This window comes from Simochromis diagramma, unplaced genomic scaffold (genome assembly GCF_900408965.1).
Source record: "Simochromis diagramma unplaced genomic scaffold, fSimDia1.1 OVJJ01000107.1, whole genome shotgun sequence".
In the NCBI taxonomy this organism is placed as follows: domain Eukaryota; kingdom Metazoa; phylum Chordata; class Actinopteri; order Cichliformes; family Cichlidae; genus Simochromis; species Simochromis diagramma.
In genome coordinates, this window is record NW_024387209.1 from 8,747,381 (window position 1) to 8,766,919 (window position 19,539).

The window sequence follows — 19,539 nt, forward strand, 5'->3', positions numbered from 1 at the left end:
GTAAGAAAGGCTGAAAGACGACCACCACTGAACAAGACACACAAGCTGAAACGTCAAGACTGGGCCAAGAAATATCTCAAGACTGGTTTTTCTAAGGTTTTATGGACTGATGAAATGAGAGTGAGTCTTGATGGGCCAGATGGATGGGCCCGTGGCTGGATTGGTAAAGGGCAGAGAGCTCCAGTCCGACTCAGACGCCAGCAAGGTGGAGGTGGAGTACTGGTTTGGGCTGGTATCATCAAAGATGAGCTTGTGGGGCCTTTTCGGGTTGAGGATGGAGTCAAGCTCAACTCCCAGTCCTACTGCCAGTTCCTGGAAGACACCTTCTTCAAGCAGTGGTACAGGAAGAAGTCTGTATCCTTCAAGAAAAACATGATTTTCATGCAGGACAATGCTCCATCACACGCGTCCAAGTACTCCACAGCGTGGCTGGCAAGAAAGGATATAAAAGAAGAAAAACTAATGACATGACCACCTTGTTCACCTGATCTGAACCCCATTGAGAACCTGTGGTCCATCATCAAATGTGAGATTTACAAGGAGGGAAAACAGTACACCTCTCTGAACAGTGTCTGGGAGGCTGTGGTTGCTGCTGCACGCAATGTTGATGGTGAACAGATCAAAACACTGACAGAATCCATGGATGGCAGGCTTTTGAGTGTCCTTGCAAAGAAAGGTGGCTATATTGGTCGCTGATTTGTTTTTGTTTTGTTTTTGAATGTCAGAAATGTATATTTGTGAATGTGGAGACGTTATATTGGTTTCACTGGTAAAAATAAATCATTGAAATGGGTATATATTTGTTTTTTGTTAAGTTGCCTAATAATTATGCACAGTAATAGTCACCTGCACACACAGATATCCCCCTAAAATAGCTAAAACTAAAAACAAACTAAAAACTACTTCCAAAAACATTCAGCTTTGATATTAATGAGTTTTTTGGGTTCATTGAGAACATGGTTGTTGTTCAATAATAACATTATTTCTCAAAAATACAACTTGCCTAATAATAAGGAATAAAATAGACGAGCTGGCCCTGATGAGAAGCATGAACAGAGACTTTGCCTCCTCCTGTGTCTTATGTTTTACGGAGTCGTGGCTCTGTGAGGACATCCCGGACAGCGCGCTCAAGCTGGAGGGCTTTCATCTGCTGCGCGCGGACCGGCAGGCCTCTCTCTCTGGTAAGACCAAAGGTGGAGGTGTCTGCTTCTACATTAATAGTGGCTGGTGCACAGATGTAACAGTGATTGCTCAGCACTGCTCTTCCTCCCTGGAATACCTTTTTATTCACTGCAAACCGTTTTATTCTCCGCGGGAGTTTGCTTCATTCATTCTGGCCGCTGTTTACATCCCACCAGATGCGGATGCGCAGGCAGCTCAGTGCGCACTCGCGGAGCAGAGACTGCACATGGAGCGGACATCCCCGGACTCTCTCATCATTGCTCTTGGGGACTTTAACAAAGCCAATCTGAGCCATGAGCTTCCCAAATACAAGCAGTATATTAAATGCCCGACCAGAGAGGAGAGGACATTAGACCACTGTTACAGCACGATCAGCGGGGCCTATCGTGCGGTGCCCTGCGCTTCACTCGGACTTTCTGACCACGTCATGATCCACCTAATCCCCGCGTACAGACAGAGGCTGAAGCTCTCCAAACCTGTCGTGAGGACCAAAAAACTGTGGAGCAACGAGGCTGTGGAGGAGCTTCGCACGTGTTTGGAGTCTACAGACTGGGACACAATGAAGGCTGCTTCTAACAGCTTGGACGAGTTTACGGACACTGTCACCTCCTATATCCACTTCTGTGAGGACAGCATTGTGCCATCACGCACCAGGGTGAGTTATAACAATGACAAACCCTGGTTTACTCCTAAACTCAAAAAGCTGTGGCTGGAAAAGAGAAAGGCGTTCAGAAGCGGAGACAGGGACTGCTACAGAGAGGCCAAGTATAGGTTTACTAAAGAAGTGGACGTTGCTAAACATCAGCACTCTGAGAAGATGCAGCAGCAGATCTCAGAGAATGACTCGGCCTCTGTGTGGAAAGGTTTTAGGAATATCACCAACTACAAGCCTAAAACCCCCCACTCCACTGATGACTTGCTCTTGGCCAACACCCTCAACGACTTTTACTGCCGTTTTGACGAGCCATCAGGCAGCCTTCACACCTCCAACGGCCCCAACAATAGAGACACTTTGGACACTCATTCCCCCACCTCTCCCCCCTCCATAGAGCCATCACCACCTTCAAACACTTCACCTACAACACCCCCCTCCTCATCCCACACAAAAGAGGATTTCACACCACCTCCTCCCACCACAAATCTTCATATTCATGAAGAAGGTGTGAGGAAGCAGTTTAAGAGTCTGAATGCTCGAAAAGCTCCCGGCCCAGACGGTGTGTCTCCTGCCACCCTCAGACACTGTGCAAACAAGCTGGCCCCAGTGTTTTCTGGCATTTTCAACTCCTCACTGCAGGCATGTCATGTGCCTGCCTGCTTCAAGTCCTCTACCATAATCCCTGTCCCCAAGAAACCTAGGATCACTGGACTAAATGACTACAGACCCGTGGCTCTGACATCTGTGGTCATGAAGTCTTTTGAGCGCCTGGTTCTCTCCTATCTCAAGATCCTCACGGCCCCCCTCCTGGACCCCCTGCAGTTTGCATACAGAGCCAACAGGTCTGTAGATGACGCCATCAACATGGCCCTACACTTCATCCTGCAGCATCTGGACTCCCCAGGAACCTACGCCAGGATCCTGTTTGTGGACTTCAGCTCTGCCTTCAACACCATCCTTCCAGACCATCTCCGAGACAAGCTTTCCCAGATGAATGTGCCTGATCCCATCTGCCGGTGGATCACTGACTTCCTGACGGACAGGAAACAGCATGTGAGGCTGGGAAAGAATGTCTCGGACTCCCGGACCATCAGCACCGGCTCCCCTCAGGGCTGTGTTCTTTCTCCCCTGCTCTTCTCCCTGTATACTAACTGCTGCACCTCCACCCACCAGTCTGTCAAGCTAATCAAGTTTGCAGATGACACCACCGTTATTGGGCTCATCTCGGACGGGGATGAGTCTGCCTACAGGAGGGAGGTTGAACGTCTGGTGTCCTGGTGCAGCCACAACAACCTGGTGCTGAATGCCCAGAAGACAGTGGAGATTATTGTGGACTTCAGGAAGCACACAGCTCCACTCCCCCCCATCATCCTGACTGACACCCCCATCACCTCTGTGGACTCATTCCGCTTCCTGGGTACCACCATCACCCAGGACCTGAAGTGGGAGCCCACCATCACCTCCGTCATTAAGAAAGCCCAGCAGAGGATGTACTTCCTGAGGCAGCTGAAGAAATTCAACCTGCCAACACGGACGATGATGCAATTCTACACTGCAATCATCGAGTCCATCCTCACCTCCTCCATCACCGTGTGGTACGCTGGAGCCACTATCAGGGACAAACAGAGACAGCAGCGTGTTGTGCACTCTGCTGAGAAGGTGATTAGCTGCAGACTCCCATCTCTGCAGGACCTGTACACCTCCAGGACACTGCGGCGTGCAGCTCGGATCTCAGCTGACCCTTCTCACCCTGGACACAGTCTGTTTGACCTGCTCCCCTCAGGCAGGAGGCTCCGGTCCATTCGCACCAGAACCTCTCGCCATAAGAACAGTTTCTTCCCCTCTGCTGTTGAACACATGAACAATAACCGTATGACTGTTCCCACCACTAACACATGACCCTACGCTGTGTTCACTGCATCATTCCATGTTTGGCACTGATCACCACCTGCACTCATGTATATATCATGTATATATCTATCTATCTACTTAGCACTTTTAATTGCTAAAAGTAGGCAGGAGGGAGGGCCCATATGAAGGACTCATAAGGACTCTTGTAAGGACTCAGAAACAGCAGGTTGAACTTAAAGGGAACCCCGGCTATTAACACATATTTGCGCTAAAATATGTACTGTGCCTTCAATAACATATATGTGGTATTAAAATACACCAAATGTTTTCCTTTTAAGCACATTTTATATAAAACCGATTTACCAGTAGACGCCATTGTTATTTACTTCTCAATGCACTCTGTGCAGTGACGTCACATCTTTGCACCGCATAGAGTTCACAGTTAGCAGCACACTGGAAATGGCTTCCCCATATGGAAAAGATATATATAAATCTTATAAAGTTTGTATCTGTCCTGTGTGAAACTTGTATGAAAAGCATATAAGAGTGAAAACAGATATAAGATCCCTTGAAAAATTATATAATGAAACTTGTATGTTTTGGATACTTACTAAAACAATGTATGAAAGTAATGAGAAAGTGGCCACTTTCATGAGTAATCACATGTAAGTTTTTACTATTTCTTTTCCATATGGGTCTGTTCAACCTTTCCAGTTTGAACCAGAGCAAACCGAGAGACAGAATGAAAATAGTCAATCAGTACTTAGTTTAGATGAAGATGAAAACAATCCGTCACACGAGGACGCGAGAGTGAGGGAAAACTACTGGTGTCTATGCGGCTGCTTGCCAATGGCAACGGCGACTGAGAGCGTTTGTTGTAAAGAGCTCAATTTTATGGCAGCAGCTATCCATGGTATCGCATAACTGCATGATAAAAACATTACTAGAATTCTAAGTTTTATTATACAGTGAAATTACGATATCGTTATTTTTACAGATTCTCCATGCAACACAGTGCACCAAAACTTTGAAGCCGTCGTGCCAAACTAGGTATCCCCGCCAGAATTTGTTTCCCCTGCATCGGGAGCATACACTGGCCTTTCGAAATCATGGACTATCAGTATCCCACGTTCGTGATTTTTAGTTCATAAACACTTCTTATAATGACTAACTACTCCAGAAATTTGGGAGATGTTAGCTCTTTATACAGTAAAGTTACAGTGGGATACAAATAATATCAGGCTGATCATGGCACAAATTTGTTCCCCTGTTCAAAGACTTAACGCTCCTGAAATTTGGGAGGTTTTGGCTCAGTACAGTGTTGTACAGTTACAGAAAGATATAAATAATGATCAGTCAAAATGTCATTGGTTTATTTAAATAATCCCGTCCGATGTTGTGCCAAGGTCCCAACGCAGGGGAAACAAATTCTGTCGGGGATTCAAAATTTGGCACGACACCTGTCGCCATTGACAAGCAGTAGCGGCATAGACACCAGTAGTTTTCCCTCACTCTCGCGTCCTCGTGTGACGGATTGTTTTCATCTTCATCTAAACTAAGTACTGATTGACTATTTTCATCCTCTTTCTCAGATTGCTCTGGTTCAAACTGGAAATGTTGAACAGAAGCCATTTCCAGTGCGCTGCTAACTGTGAACTCGATGCGGTGGATTTCCGGCTCTTTTTACAGAACCGGCTCTTTCGGCTCGGCTCACTAAAATGAGCCGGCTCTTTCGGCTCCGAACCGGCTCTTCAGGTTGTTTTGTTGCTTAATTTATTTATTATTAACAATAATATAAAATTATGCACAAAAGGAATTACTAATGTAAAAAAAAAGTGGTTTTATTTATATATGTTTATATATAAATACATGTGGTGGCCCCTAGAGACAAAGCACGTACAAACTCCAAAGCACATTCCTAGAGTTAACTGAACTTCCAAAACAGAGCTACCTAGATCACTTAAATTACACAATAGAAAGCATATGTGTATTATTTGTGTATTTATACACAAGCACTCATATATATTCAAATAATTCAAAAGAATGTTCATTTACCTGTTACTACCACACACCAAATCCGGTCGTTGGTACTTGCTGACTTGTGTAGCCACTAGGTAACAAAAGCTCAACACTGCGCCTAGCATTCTGGAGCACTTCTGTTGTGTTTTGTACATTTTTTGGAGTTTTTACGTGCTTCTGAGTTTTTATGTGTTTTGCCGTTTTTACGTGTTTTGGAGTTTGTACGTACTTCAGGGTTTGTACGTGCTTCAGAGTTCGTTCGTGTTTTGCCGTTTGTACGTCCTTTGTCTCTTGGGGCCACCGTAAATATACTTTTATTTATTCACTCCACATAAAATGTAATAAATAAATCATATAATACAAAAACCAACTAGTCACAGTTCAGCTTTTAACTATTTAAATTTTCAGCTTTTTCCTTTTACAAATTTAAAGTGAAACAACACCAAAGAAAACCACAACACAATTAAATATAAATTAAAATATGAAAACAAAAAGAAGATGCATATTCTCTGTCATATGGGCCTGCATGAATAAACTTTCTGAATCCTTTATCATCCGCAACTGAAAATAGTTGTGGATGATTACTATACCTTTCTAATGTGACGTTGTTGTCCCTGGCTCTCTTTCTCTCTCTCTCCCTCCCTCTCTGTTACGTTGCTACTGCGAGTGTAACTACCGCCCCTCCCCCCTCGCAAAGCACAAGGGTCACGTGCAGAATGAAGCGGGAAAAAAGTGCGAGAGAGAGGGTGAGAGAAAGAAAAAAAAAAAACAACCCACGGCTCACGATAAGGAGCCGGCTCGCATCGTTCACGTCAAAGACCCGGCTCTAAGAGCCATTTCGTTCGACACATCACTAGAAGACACAAGCTGCCTAATGTTTGTGAACAAGGCAGATAACTGAATACCTATAAAACATCAAACATAAAAACTGTAGCATCATCAGAAAGCTGTGAAACATCAGCCAGTTCTGACTCTGGAGCTGTTGATGCATCAGCTGATACTGAAAGTGTGTGACAGGACTTTTCCAGACATATGAACAGGCATGTTCTTCTGTCCAGTGTTGTTTGGGAGTGGAAGGAAGTCCCTGGTAACATTGTAATTGTGTGGATGCCTGAATAGGCATCCACACTATTGAGATCCTGTTTCTCTTTAATCTTTATCCTTTATTCTTGTGGCTTCCGTACGTTTTTTGCACCTTAACTACTCCCTCAGTTTTCAGCCGATTTTCTCAGTTCAAACTCTAAACTGTTCTGCTCTTTCTGCTAATGCCGGCTATATCTTTTGGTGTTTATTACTATTATACTTTTTAAAATATTACACTTTTTTCCTTTAATTTGTCCCATTGAAATGAATGGAAAACTTCAGAAATTCTGCTAAAACTTTCTTGTCTTTGAAACTTAACTACTGCCTCATACTTTCACCTAGAAACTCCATTCAAACTTTAAAACGTTCTCAAATGATTGGGCTATTCCTGTATGATTCGGCTTTTTCATATCTGTTACCGTTTTCATTTAATGCCTCTTTAAGTTTTCAGTTGCAGCTTTGTGATTTTTCAGAAAATACATGCGTTGTTATGGTTGCTATGCAATTAGCTCAGAGTGAGCACTGCTCCTTTCTGAAGTTTCTTTTCATGTCCGAACAACTTCTTGCTACTCACTCAATTTTCACCCAACCTCCACAAATTATACATCAAAACGTAGGTATTTTTGCTGGCTTTCAGAAAATGTCACTATCACTGTTGTGGAAGGTACAGACTTTAACCAAATCGCCTCAGAGCAACACAATGTCTGGACACTCTCCATAGAAAGTGAATGGGGACTTTGTTCAAAATCACAGCTGGAACTCTCTAATGAGAGGCATTTTCAAATTGTCATATCTCCTTGACAAAGCGAAGTTAAGACATGAGGCTTGTGCCAATTCATCTTCAGACACTGCTGACACTCACGGTCGGAGCAGTTTTTACAGTCATCTTACCATTGAGCCATAAATTACGTTTGTTCTCAATGGGGTCCAGATCAGGTGAACAAGGTGGCCATGTCATTAGTTTTTCTTCTTTTATACCCTTTCTTGCCAGCCACGCTGTGGAGTACTTGGACGCGTGTGATGGAGCATTGTCCTGCATGAAAATCATGTTTTTCTTGAAGGATGCAGACTTCTTCCTGTACCACTGCTTGAAGAAGGTGTCTTCCAGGAACTGGCAGTAGGACTGGGAGTTGAGCTTGACTCCATCCTCAACCCGAAAAGGCCCCACAAGCTCATCTTTGATGATACCAGCCCAAACCAGTACTCCACCTCCACCTTGCTGGCGTCTGAGCCAGACTGGAGCTCTCTGCCCTTTACCAATCCAGCCACGGGTCCATCCATCTGGCCCATCAAGACTCACTCTCATTTCATCAGTCCATAAAACCTTAGAAAAATCAGTCTTGAGATATTTCTTGGCCCAGTCTTGACGTTTCAGCTTGTGTGTCTTGTTCAGTGGTGGTCGTCTTTCAGCCTTTCTTACCTTGGCCATGTCTCTGAGTATTGCACACCTTGTGCTTTTGGGCACTCCAGTGATGTTGCAGCTCTGAAATATGGCCAAACTGGTGGCAAGTGGCATCTTGTGGCATATTTTTGACTTTTCTGAGCCTGTCAAGTCCTTCTTTTGACCCATTTTGCCAAAGGAAAGGAAGTTGCCTAATAATTATGCACACCTGATATAGGGTGTTGATGTCATTAGACCACACCCCTTCTCATTACAGAGTTGCACATCACCTAATATGCTTAATTGGTAGTAGGCTTTCGAGCCTATACAGCTTGGAGTAAGACAACATGCATGAAGAGGATGATGTGGACAAAATACTCATTTGCCTAATAATTCTGCACTCCCTGTATGTCCTAGATATTTCTTTCTACATCTCATTATTACTTCTGCAGGGGGGTGAATTTCATTCAGTTCCATCGTGTTATATTTTTTCCACATAACTTCCACAAATGTGTCAGTTCTTGCAGAAAATATGCAGACAAAACATGACACTGGCCAAGATAATAAGGCTGATAGCAGCAGTCAAGAATGAAAAGTAAGAAGTTTGCATTTAGAAAAGAGAGCGACTTTACATGTCAGCACAATCACCGAATTTTATGGCCATGATCATGGGCAGTTAATGATATAAATAGATGACGGATACATTACTTTCCATTGTAAAGTAATTCACTTAGTCATTTCAGATCAAATATTAACAAGTAGTAGAATGCAACACATGTATCTCTTTACTGGGCTTCCCTGGGATCAGTAAAGCAGACCAGTACAGACAAGGACTTTTCTTTCACAAAGAGACAATGCTTGACTGTGTGGGAATGAGTTTTGTGTTGCTGCTCTCAGCAGTGGGAGCAGCAACAGTGGAGAGGTGAGTTTTGTTCATTAAATAGATCTGATCAGGGGTTGTTGTTTTTTTAAATAGATAATTACCTTCAAAATATTCTTAGCATACAAATCCTTGTGATGTTGGTATAAGTTGGACAAAGCTTTCACTTTTGTTACTTCCTTCATTTCTGCTACTCTTCACTATTTGCTGACTTTCATTGTTTAAAGTGGTACACTGAAGATTAACGGCTGGGAAGCGTTCAAGACGTTAAGATGGTGTTGAGAATTTTAAAGTATTTTTAAAGAGTAAAAATGATCTACACATCGACACATCTGCACATCATCAGCTACAACCTGTTTAACTAAAAATAGCTTAAAGACAAATAAATATTAAAACTGAGATCATTTTGTATATTTATGTGTACACAAACAAGGAAGTTGTCTTGATGTAATTTTTTTATTATTATAAATACACATATATTCTAACTATATACAAAAGGGTTTTGAATTGGGGACAGGGGTCAATATGGGCTATGGGCTGAATATGGGCTATTGTAAGACAGTTGAGCAGAGAGCAGGGCGTGGAGGGTTGTAAAGTATCCAACGGCCTAGTGAAAGAAACTTTATTGTGCTTTTAAATATATAATAATTTTTCATTTGGTGGCAGCAAGATTTTTTTTTAAGTTTAAACATGCTCATCTTCATCCTTCTTCTCTGTAATAATATGGAGGAGGCTGGCTGCTGTAGTCTATAGAGCAGGGGTCCCGGGAGCAACTTGCAGCCCATGTCACCCCTACTTGCGGCCCGTATATTGACATGAAGAAATATAATTCAGTTTGGCCGTTGAAGTTCCTTTTTTTGTTAGGGAGGATTTGTTTGTTGTTGAGTGCAATGTTAAAATAAGTTTTTTCTTTTTTTGTACTACTTGAACACTTAAGTCGCCCTCACATGAGATGTCAGCGCCGGCAGTGGCCCACAGCTCATTTAAATTTGAGACCCCGGCTCTAGAGCAAAGCATTTTCCTATTATAGCACTTCAGCTGCTCAGTAGTTCATGGCACCTTTTCTCTAATTTTTTATTTCATAATGTGTCAAACATGGTTGAACAGATTCCTTTACTAAACACCTATGTTGCTGTAATTTGTGCAGAATGTGGTTTTGTGAAAAATTTGACAATGGACCCTTGTACCATCACCGATGCTGGCTTTTTAGCTTGTACTAACCAACAGCTGGATAGACTGCCTTTGAAGCAGTTAAAAATTGATTATTGCAGGCTTGTAATTTTAAAAACTATTAACTACAACCCAGATAAAAGAGCATACTATTATTGAGGTATGATTAACGTCAACTGCTTCTCAAGATTTTCGTGTATTTTTTGTGCAACAGAGCCCAGTATGACTACTATAAATACCACCCCATGTCAGAGGTGAGACACACATAACTCAGATGCCACATCTCTCTCACACACATGCACACACACACACATTTTCTAAAATATGCTGTTTATACAGCACTGTACAAAAGTCTTGAGCTAGCCCTCATTTTGTTAATGTTTTCCAAGAAAAACAGGAAACAGATGCAATAATTTACTGGAACATGCAACATTTATGGAAATGTGCTAATTTTGCACCTCGCCCCTGACTCCTCCGTACAGATTGATCCCGATTTGAACCAAATCAACCTCATCACTCCATAAGACCAATTTTGGTTCAATTCAGTTTTATTTCTATAGCACCAAATCACAACAGTTGGCCAAAGGCGCTTTCTTTGCTAAGTTGTCTATTATAGCGATGCAACACCGGTTTATCCCTTTAGATATGTGACTTTTTTAACTTCATATTTCCATAAGTTCATGGTGATTTAACAGTTGTTTAATGCACACACACACAACAAAAACAATACTCTTCTTGAAATGGCCAGATACAAGAACTGGACTGAAAATGGGTGAAAAAGAAGCAAGTTACCGAAGAAAAACTTTGAAGGATATCCAGAAAATCTGCAGAACTATTGCTAAAGACCCTAAGTCTGGAAGCAAATTATCAAGAAATGAGGGGTTTGATACATGTTTGTGCGTGTGTGGATATTAGAGAAAGACAGCTAACCAGTCAAACGTTTGTAAGACTTCACTATATGTTGGTACTCCATTTTACAGATCACTAGCTGGATGGAACAGATGGTAAAGGATCATCCTGATGTTGTAACCGTGGTGAATTATGGAAAGACCTATGAAAGCAGGGATATTAGCTTGCTCAAGGTAAACAAAGTTTCAGATCACAAGCTGGCATATGCCAAACGGATACTGATGCACATGGATGTTTGATATTTGTTCTCCAGATTGGCCTGAATACTGGAAAGGAAAAGAAAGCTATCTGGATGGACTGTGGAATACATGCCAGAGAATGGATCGCTCCAGCCTTCTGCCAGTACTTTGTTAGAGAGGTAAGAGAGCTGCTGTCAATATACGTCCACCAGGACTCATAGGACCCTTCTAGGGGTAAAGTTAATGCTAGGGGATTTTGTTAGCCACATTTATTCTAGAAACAAGAACATTTCATTTTAAATAACGTATTTGGTATTGTAGTATTTCTTTTTAACTATTTTAAGTGACTGACCTGAGTGTGATTGATGTTAAAAGGCAATAAACATATAAATAAAATTAAGATTTACAGCAAAACTTCTAATTTGTTGTCCTGATTGTTTTCTGTTGTGAGGAGAAAACATCCTGTCTGACAAAATGAATATAATTTAATAACTAAATGTCCTCCAGTGTGTCAGCCTGCCCCTGATGTGTGTTCGTCTGTTCCAAACAGATTCTGCAGAAGTACAAAACAGATGCCAAAATGGAAGAGATGATGAAGAACGTGGACTTCTACGTCACTCCAGTGCTCAATATAGACGGCTACATCTACACGTGGGAAAATAAGACAGTCAGTCCTCGTATTTGATAGATATTTATCCAATTACATTTCTAGGGTTATGCACTCAGGATCTCAAACCACAGATGAACAGGATATAATAGGATGATTATCTGAGTAACTGAAGATGTAACTGATTAAATGAGCCATAATTCAATCTTTGAAGAAATTTATTTCTTGTGCTCAAAAACCTTCAAGTACAAAATAATTGAATGTTTTACAGTAAGACACATGGAATAATAATGAACAGCATCAATCACAGGAAGCATTTAATATCTACAAAAATGTTGTGCTGCCATTTTATTTATGACTGACTGAACATTTTGCTCCACTCAGACTCGACTGTGGAGGAAGAACAGGTCACCAGGTCCTGAGGACTGCAGCTGCTATGGCACCGATCTCAACCGCAACTTTGATGCCAACTGGGGAAGTGAGTGATGTAGCTGTTCTTCAGTGAAAGCTGATCGTTGCAGTCTTTCCTTTTTATTTATTTTTTTATTGCTGTTTTTGAAATTATGACCAAGCATGAAACTCTCCTCAGGTCTTTGGAGAACTTTTGGCATCTTTTACCTTATTTCTGTGACTCACTGGTTTTATTAATGAAACTCTTTTCCACCAATCTGTGCTTAAACCATATGCATCACAGTTTTATGTAAAATTCTAAGATTCATCAGTGTCTTCTCAAAAGAACTGGTTCCTAGCTAAACTCAGACACTACATAAACATCAAAAATGAAAGACAGACTGCCTGAGATAACTTAAATACACATCGTAGTTTAAGGAGCTTAGAAAGAAAAGCGTCTGGACTGGTTTTGACCTACACCCGTCTTCACACCTTGGCTCGTGTGATTAGGTAGAGGATCAATAGAGGATCCATGTCCCTCTTGGAGGGACACTCCCATAGGGCTTAAAATCTTGGACGCTCCACCAGTTGCTCTTAGAACTGAAGAAGCTTCTGGGATGAGAGGTGAAACGTCTTCAACAGCTTCAACTTAAAGGTGGCTGTAGCTCAGGTGGCAGAGCAGGTCAGCCACTAATCAGAAGGTTGGTGGTTCGATCCCAGGCTGCCTCCTGGCTGCATGCCAAATATCCTTGGGCAAGATACTAACCCCATGTCTGCCTACTGGTGGTGGTCAGAGTGGTGGCGCCAGTGTCTGGCAGCCTCGCCTCTGTCAGTGCGCCCCAAGGCGGCTGTGGCTACAATGTAGCTGCCATCACCAGTGTGTGAATGGGTGGATGACTGAATGTAGTGTGAAGTGCTTTGGGGTCCTTAGGGACTAGAAAAGCGCTATACAAATGTAGGCCATTTACCAAAGAAGTCCAGATGCTTTTCTTTCCAAGCTCTTTAGACTACGATGACCTGGATGACTGAGAACCTTCACAGACTTAAACACACATCTTTAAGTGTGCATTACTCTTATTCCCTATATACATGACAATAAAGTGCACACATTTCATTAATCAGACAACACTGTCACAACACAGGAATCATGGTAAAGTTCTAAGTTATTACATGTCAGATGAACAAAGCTGACTCAGTGACTGCCAGGTTCCCAGGTCCTGTGGCTGCCAAAGAAGCCCAAATCATCACCTCCCATTTTGTAATGAATTGGCTGGGATGTCCTTGGAAGATTGGCAACGGTCTTGAATGTTTTAACTTGTGAATGATCTCTCTCAGTGTGGAATGATGAGCTTCAAACTCTCTGGAAATGCTATTATAAGCTCTCCCAAATTAATGGACAGTAACTATTACTTCTCTAAGAAGACTGCTGATGTCTTTTGTTCTTGGCATTGTGGTAACACACACCTGAATTCTCCAAACCAGCAAACTGGCAACTTTTATAGAGGGGCTCAGACTTGCTGGTGACCAATTAATGTAGTGAATCTGATTAGCAGGGCCTGGCTGCTACTTACTCTCTTAATTCTTATGTTACCAGGCAGGGTGTTCTAAATTTTTCAAACACTGCATCTGCATTTTGGCTTACGTTTTGTAAAATAAATAATGAAACAATGTAAAATGGCATGCATCGTTGTTCATCTAAGGGAGTATCTACCTAGTTTGAAGACCTGCTAAGTACCAGATTATATGTATTTTATTATACTTTGATATGCAAAAGTTAGAAAACCTTAAAAAAAGACTACTTCTGTCAAGCGAGGGTGTGTCGCAGGCAGCGAGAGGACCCAAAATGTAGGACTTGGCAGTCAGGCTTAATTGAACTCAAACAGCTTTAATGCTGCAGCTCGCAAACAAAATACAAAACAACAAGACACACGACTTAAACTGACAACAGGAATGATGACATGGCAAAGATCAAAGGGAAACTGAGGACTTAAATAGACATGAGGTTTATCAGGGAAAGAGAAAAAACTGGGGAAAACAAGGCACAGGTGAACAGAATCAATTAAAGAGCAAGGGGGAACACAAAACCTGAAGGATAAGAGACTATCAAAATAAAACAGGAAACTAACACTAAGATTAAAACACAGGAATTTAGCAGGCCAAAGTAAACACGAAGACAAAACTGACTAAACACAGACATATCAGAAACACAAGCTAGGCCTGGGGAACATAGGAGGGCTCAATACAAAATCAGAATGAAAACCTAACCAAAGGTAATATTTGAACTGAACACTACAACAAAGTCAAATGGGAAAAATCAAACAGAAAACGGAGTCCCAAACAGAAAATGCTGGGTACAAAACCCAGGATCATGACAACTTCCTTTTTACAGTGACTGTATCTACATACATGCTAGTATTGAAGTTCAGTGTTGCTTAGTGGAGAAAGACATGCTAAAAGTAAAGATGAAAGCAAAGAAAACACTAAACTTTGCTTCCTCCAATTTGCCAAAATCAAGATGCTAATGCTAATGTAGCTTTAGCTTATCACGCTATACAAAAACCATTAAACCTCATCCGTGAATAGGAAACAATGTTAACAGACTCATATTTTGTTTGATGTTTGAACCAAGTAGCCAAAAAACGTTTATAAGTTATAGATATATGCTCCAAAGGTCAAAGTGTATATCATGACATCACCTAGAGACTTTGGACTCCATTTTGAAGCCTCAGCATTTGGTCACTTCCATTTTGTTTTTTTTAAGAGTCACAAGTATTTGAAGATGAGGGTAGAGTGCAAAGTTATCTGCTAAAGCTATTGGCTTTGTCAGCAAGCTCCATTAAGTATAGACACACATATCTGTCAATTATTACTAAGCAACAAAACTGATAAAATACCAGAACTTTAATCACCGCTCATCCACGTACCAGGCTACAAGGCTACATTACCTGTTAGATAATTCCATTGCAAATATCGCAACAGCAACAAACAGCAAAAACAATAGAGATATCCAGTTCAGTGACTTGAATTAGCAACGGTGAGACACTGTTTAACTACTTGTCTATAAAAAAAAACAAAAAAACAATTAAAACAGGAGTCTATGAGGTTTGATTCACTTTGGGAAGCAGCCTCAAGAGGAACTGTAATTTGTATCCTAATTCTTCAGTCCAGGGGTTACTACTACTTCAAAAGGTAAACTTGTGTTAATAGAATGTGAAAATAATCATGTTAATATTATATGCAATTCATATTCTCCTTCTTTGCCTGCACAGCCGTTGGGGTATCATTTGACTGTTGCTCAAACACCTACCCTGGAACCAAACCAGCATCTGAGCCTGAGGCCAAGGCTGTAACTGACTTTGTAGGAAGCCGAAAGGACATCTTCCTGTGTTTCCTCACCATCCACTCCTACGGCCAGCTGATCCTGGTTCCCTATGGACACCCCAACTACACTGCCCCTAATTATGATGAGCTGGTATTTATATTAACAAATATAGTGATGCATTTTTTTACACTTTTCTGAGACACTCTTTATAGCTTGACAATGGTTATATCTGTGTGCATTTACATTAATAAAGAGGATAGCAAGTAAGGAAATGGGTAAATGCACTAGGACATTAAATTCATGCTCATGTGCCAAGAAAGAACAGTGCAGATGAGGTATTGGGTCAAAAATCTGGAGCCAAAATACCAAACTTTGGTTGGTCGTTTAGGGATTCAATTCTTCTAATCTCGTTAGGAATCCAAAACACTCAAAATAAATCACCGATAAAGACTCTCATCTTTCTCAAAGTAGTTCCCAGATTGACAACAAGATGCAACAGATCTTTTAAGTCCTGTAAGTTCCAAAGTGGGGCCTTCAAGAATTGGACTTGTTTGTCAAGCTCATCCCACAGATGCTTGATTGGATTGAGATCTTGGGAATTTGGAGGCAGAGCCCAAACCTCAAACTCATTGTTGTGTTCCTCAAGTAATTCCTGAACCAGTTTTCCATTGTTCTTCCTGAAAGAGGCCAGAGCCACCACGGAATACTGTAACCATAAAATGAAAGGGTGTACACGGCCTGCAACAATACTTAGGTAGGTAGGTAGATAGTACTTGTTGCCTACTGGTGTTGGCCAGAGGGGCCGATGGCGCGATATGGCAGCCTCGCTTCTGTCAGTCTGCCCCAGGGCAGCTGTGGCTACAACTGTAGCTTGCCTCCACCAGTGTATGAATGTGAGAGTGAATGAATAGTGGTATTGTAAAGCGCTTTGGGTGCCTAGAAAAGCGCTATATAAATCCAATCCATTATTATTATTATTATTACTGTCAGTCCTTCCATCCATGTGGTAGGACCCAAGGTTTCCCAGCAGGAAATTGCATCACACTGCCTCTGTCTGCCTCTGCATCCTGGTGCAACATGACTGGTCTACAGTTATGCCGCCCCATACAAAAGAAACTGTGATGAACCGGGTATTCTGACACCTTTCTATCAGAATCAGCGTTACATTTGTCTAACAATTTGAGCTACAGTAGCTTGTCTGTGAGAGCAGACCAAACAGGCCAGCCTGAAGCCACATGCTTCAGTGAGACTTGGCCACCGATGACCCTGTTGCTGTTTCACCAATGTTTTCTTCTTGGACAACTTTTGATAGATACTGACCACCGCAGACCAGGAACACCTCACAAGAGCTGTAGTTTTAAGATTACCCAGTTGTGTGGCCAGTTACTCAATTACTCACTTAAGCTTGCCCACTTTTCTGCTTCTAACACTTCAACTCTGAGAACAAATTGTTTACTTGATCCCTAATACATTGTACCCACAAACAGGTGCCATGATGAAGAGATAATCACTGCTATTCACTTCACCCATCAGTGAATCGCAGATATATAGAACAGCTACAAGGGTTTAAGTTTTTGCTGTTAAATAAAAGACATATATATAGCATTCTGACAAGTTTCATTTCATATCAGTCTTGTATAATGGCAGCCTAGTGGGGCAGACATTAGTGTTGTCACGCTCATCCCGGTGCCTGGTGACTGGTTCCAGCTTCCTCCCACCCTCCAAAGACATGTAGGTCAAGCTGACTTTAGATATGGGTTAGATAAAGCTTTTAGCGGTCAGTAATATTGTGAATGAGCTAATATAAACACTAATCAGTTTCCAACTGTATGATGTATAATATATTTTTTTAACTGTATCAAAATAAATTAACGCATTGTCATGTAACCAATTTTCTACTTTAAAAAAAAAAGAAAAAAGATAAGAGTTCATTGTTTTACCTTTACTTTGTGGTACAAAATTGTCAGCAGAGCTTTAGGAAAGATCTCTGTAAAATACAAATAAGTACAGCAGTGAAATTCTGCATTACCTCTTAAAAGGTACAAAACTTACTTTGGTTTTGGAGAGTGTATTTTCTGAGATTACATATAATTTTTAAACTCCTGATGCAGATCGTTTGTTGTGATTAAGATGAATCTAGTAGGACCATTTTGATGTGGAACATTTGCAGGTGAAAAATAATCAATCACAATATAAACCATGTGACACCATGTCCCATGCACACTTGTTATTTCAGCCATCCCATACCAGATAATGTAAAGACATTTTTATATGTCTGGCTTTGCTAGATTTTATTTAGCTAGCTGATATTAAAATTACACGACTGAGTCTTAGTTACCAAAAGAAAATATAAAGAAAAATAATGCTCTCTAACTTGCGTTGATGATTCAGTACTTTTAATTGCTTTTAACTGAGTAGAGGCTGGAAAGCAGCCATTATAGATGCATGAAAACCCAAAGTCCACAAAGAACAGTAAACCTTAAGAGGAGTAACAACACAGCTGAACTGATCACAGCCTGTCCAATAAATCTACTGGAGCTTACAGTACAAATTAATTTGGAAGTTTTATTAACACTGGTCTGATTTCAGTATATCTATACTTGGGTATCTTCACTTTCCAAACCCAGCATTAACTTCTGTACAAAAAGGATTAAGATGAACCATAAATCATGCAAAGCTACTCCAGCAGAATCAAAGGATAAACATATAGAATAGGATAAGGGAACAGTAGGTCACAAATACTCATGGAGCACCATAACTTTTAAAACAGTATTGATTGCCTTATACAGTTAGTGGCATCTCATATCTTTCCTCTGAACTTTTATTAATGAAAACATACACCTCCAGATTCTGTGGACTCATGTTTAAGTGACTGTATGCAAAAATTCCTTTCTAATTCCTCAGATGATGGTCGGAAAGGGTGCAGCAGAAGCAATTTGGAAGGTTCACGGGATGGACTACACTGTAGGAGCCTCGCCTGATGTACTATGTGAGTTTACAAATCAGCTGCTAATTATAATAAAATAAACTGCCCATATCTTTAAATATTATGTTTGAAGGATTTTTAGGTGGTTCAGAAATGTAACTGCTAAACTCTTTCTCCAGACGCCAACTCTGGTTCATCCAGAGACTGGGCTCGAATGCAGGGGATCCCCTTAACCTTCACCTTTGAGCTCAGAGATAACGGGACGTACAGCTTCGAGCTTCCTGAAGACCAGATCCAGCCTACCTGTGAGGAGGCCTACAGCGGGGCTCTGCACATCATCACCTATGCCCACGACAAGACCTTTAGCGGTGCTGTAGCCAACGCTGCTGTGACCCTTTGGTCCATACTGTTAGCAGCGGGTGTCACTGGAGCCACCCTCATGTGAGGTGGAGAGCTGTTTGATTTCAGCCATCCTGCTGTATAAGGCACTCATATTTAGTTCTTCACCTCAAAGTCAGATTTAGAAACAGGAGAAGCTTTAAAGATTCAGTATTTGCTGGAAAGAAAAAGAACAGTTAATGTAGAATTCTTGTGCTCAAATTTTCTTTTATAATAAATAGAATAGTACTTACAGAGCATCTCCTCAGCAAATGTCCTTTTTCACAAGGTTTAAAAGAAAGTGATTCTCCCCAATAATATTAGGACATAAACATTGTGTAAAATGCACTTTTTTCTTGCATTGTTTGTTTGTCAAGGCTAACAAACTGAGAAACTTGAATGCCTTAAATAAAAATACTGGCAGTGGCGAGTGCAACCCCTCAGCCTCCAGTAGCTGCACCTCTGGTATGAATTTCAAAATCCTGCCTTGCCTTTTTCTCAAGTTATTGCATTCACGAGATTTTCACAAAACTTCACTCTGACCTTGAGGTCAGGGTTACTGAGATTTATTGCATTATTTCAGAAAATACAGTATGTAATGTAAAAA

The 19,539-nt window shown here is 41.2% G+C and overlaps 1 protein-coding gene across 1 annotated transcript; it reads left to right on the forward strand.

Moving 5' to 3' along the window:
• The first annotated feature begins 8,944 nt into the window (after positions 1 to 8,944).
• On the forward strand, positions 8,945 to 19,501 carry cpo (carboxypeptidase O). The gene is made up of 9 exons (XM_040051451.1): positions 8,945 to 9,093; positions 10,436 to 10,475; positions 11,202 to 11,303; positions 11,384 to 11,488; positions 11,860 to 11,976; positions 12,301 to 12,394; positions 15,576 to 15,778; positions 18,533 to 18,617; positions 18,734 to 19,501. Exons 1-9 carry the CDS (start codon positions 9,026 to 9,028, stop codon positions 18,997 to 18,999), a joined length of 1,080 nt encoding a protein of 359 aa, XP_039907385.1. The 5' UTR covers positions 8,945 to 9,025; the 3' UTR covers positions 19,000 to 19,501.
• The last annotated feature ends 38 nt before the right edge of the window (positions 19,502 to 19,539 follow it).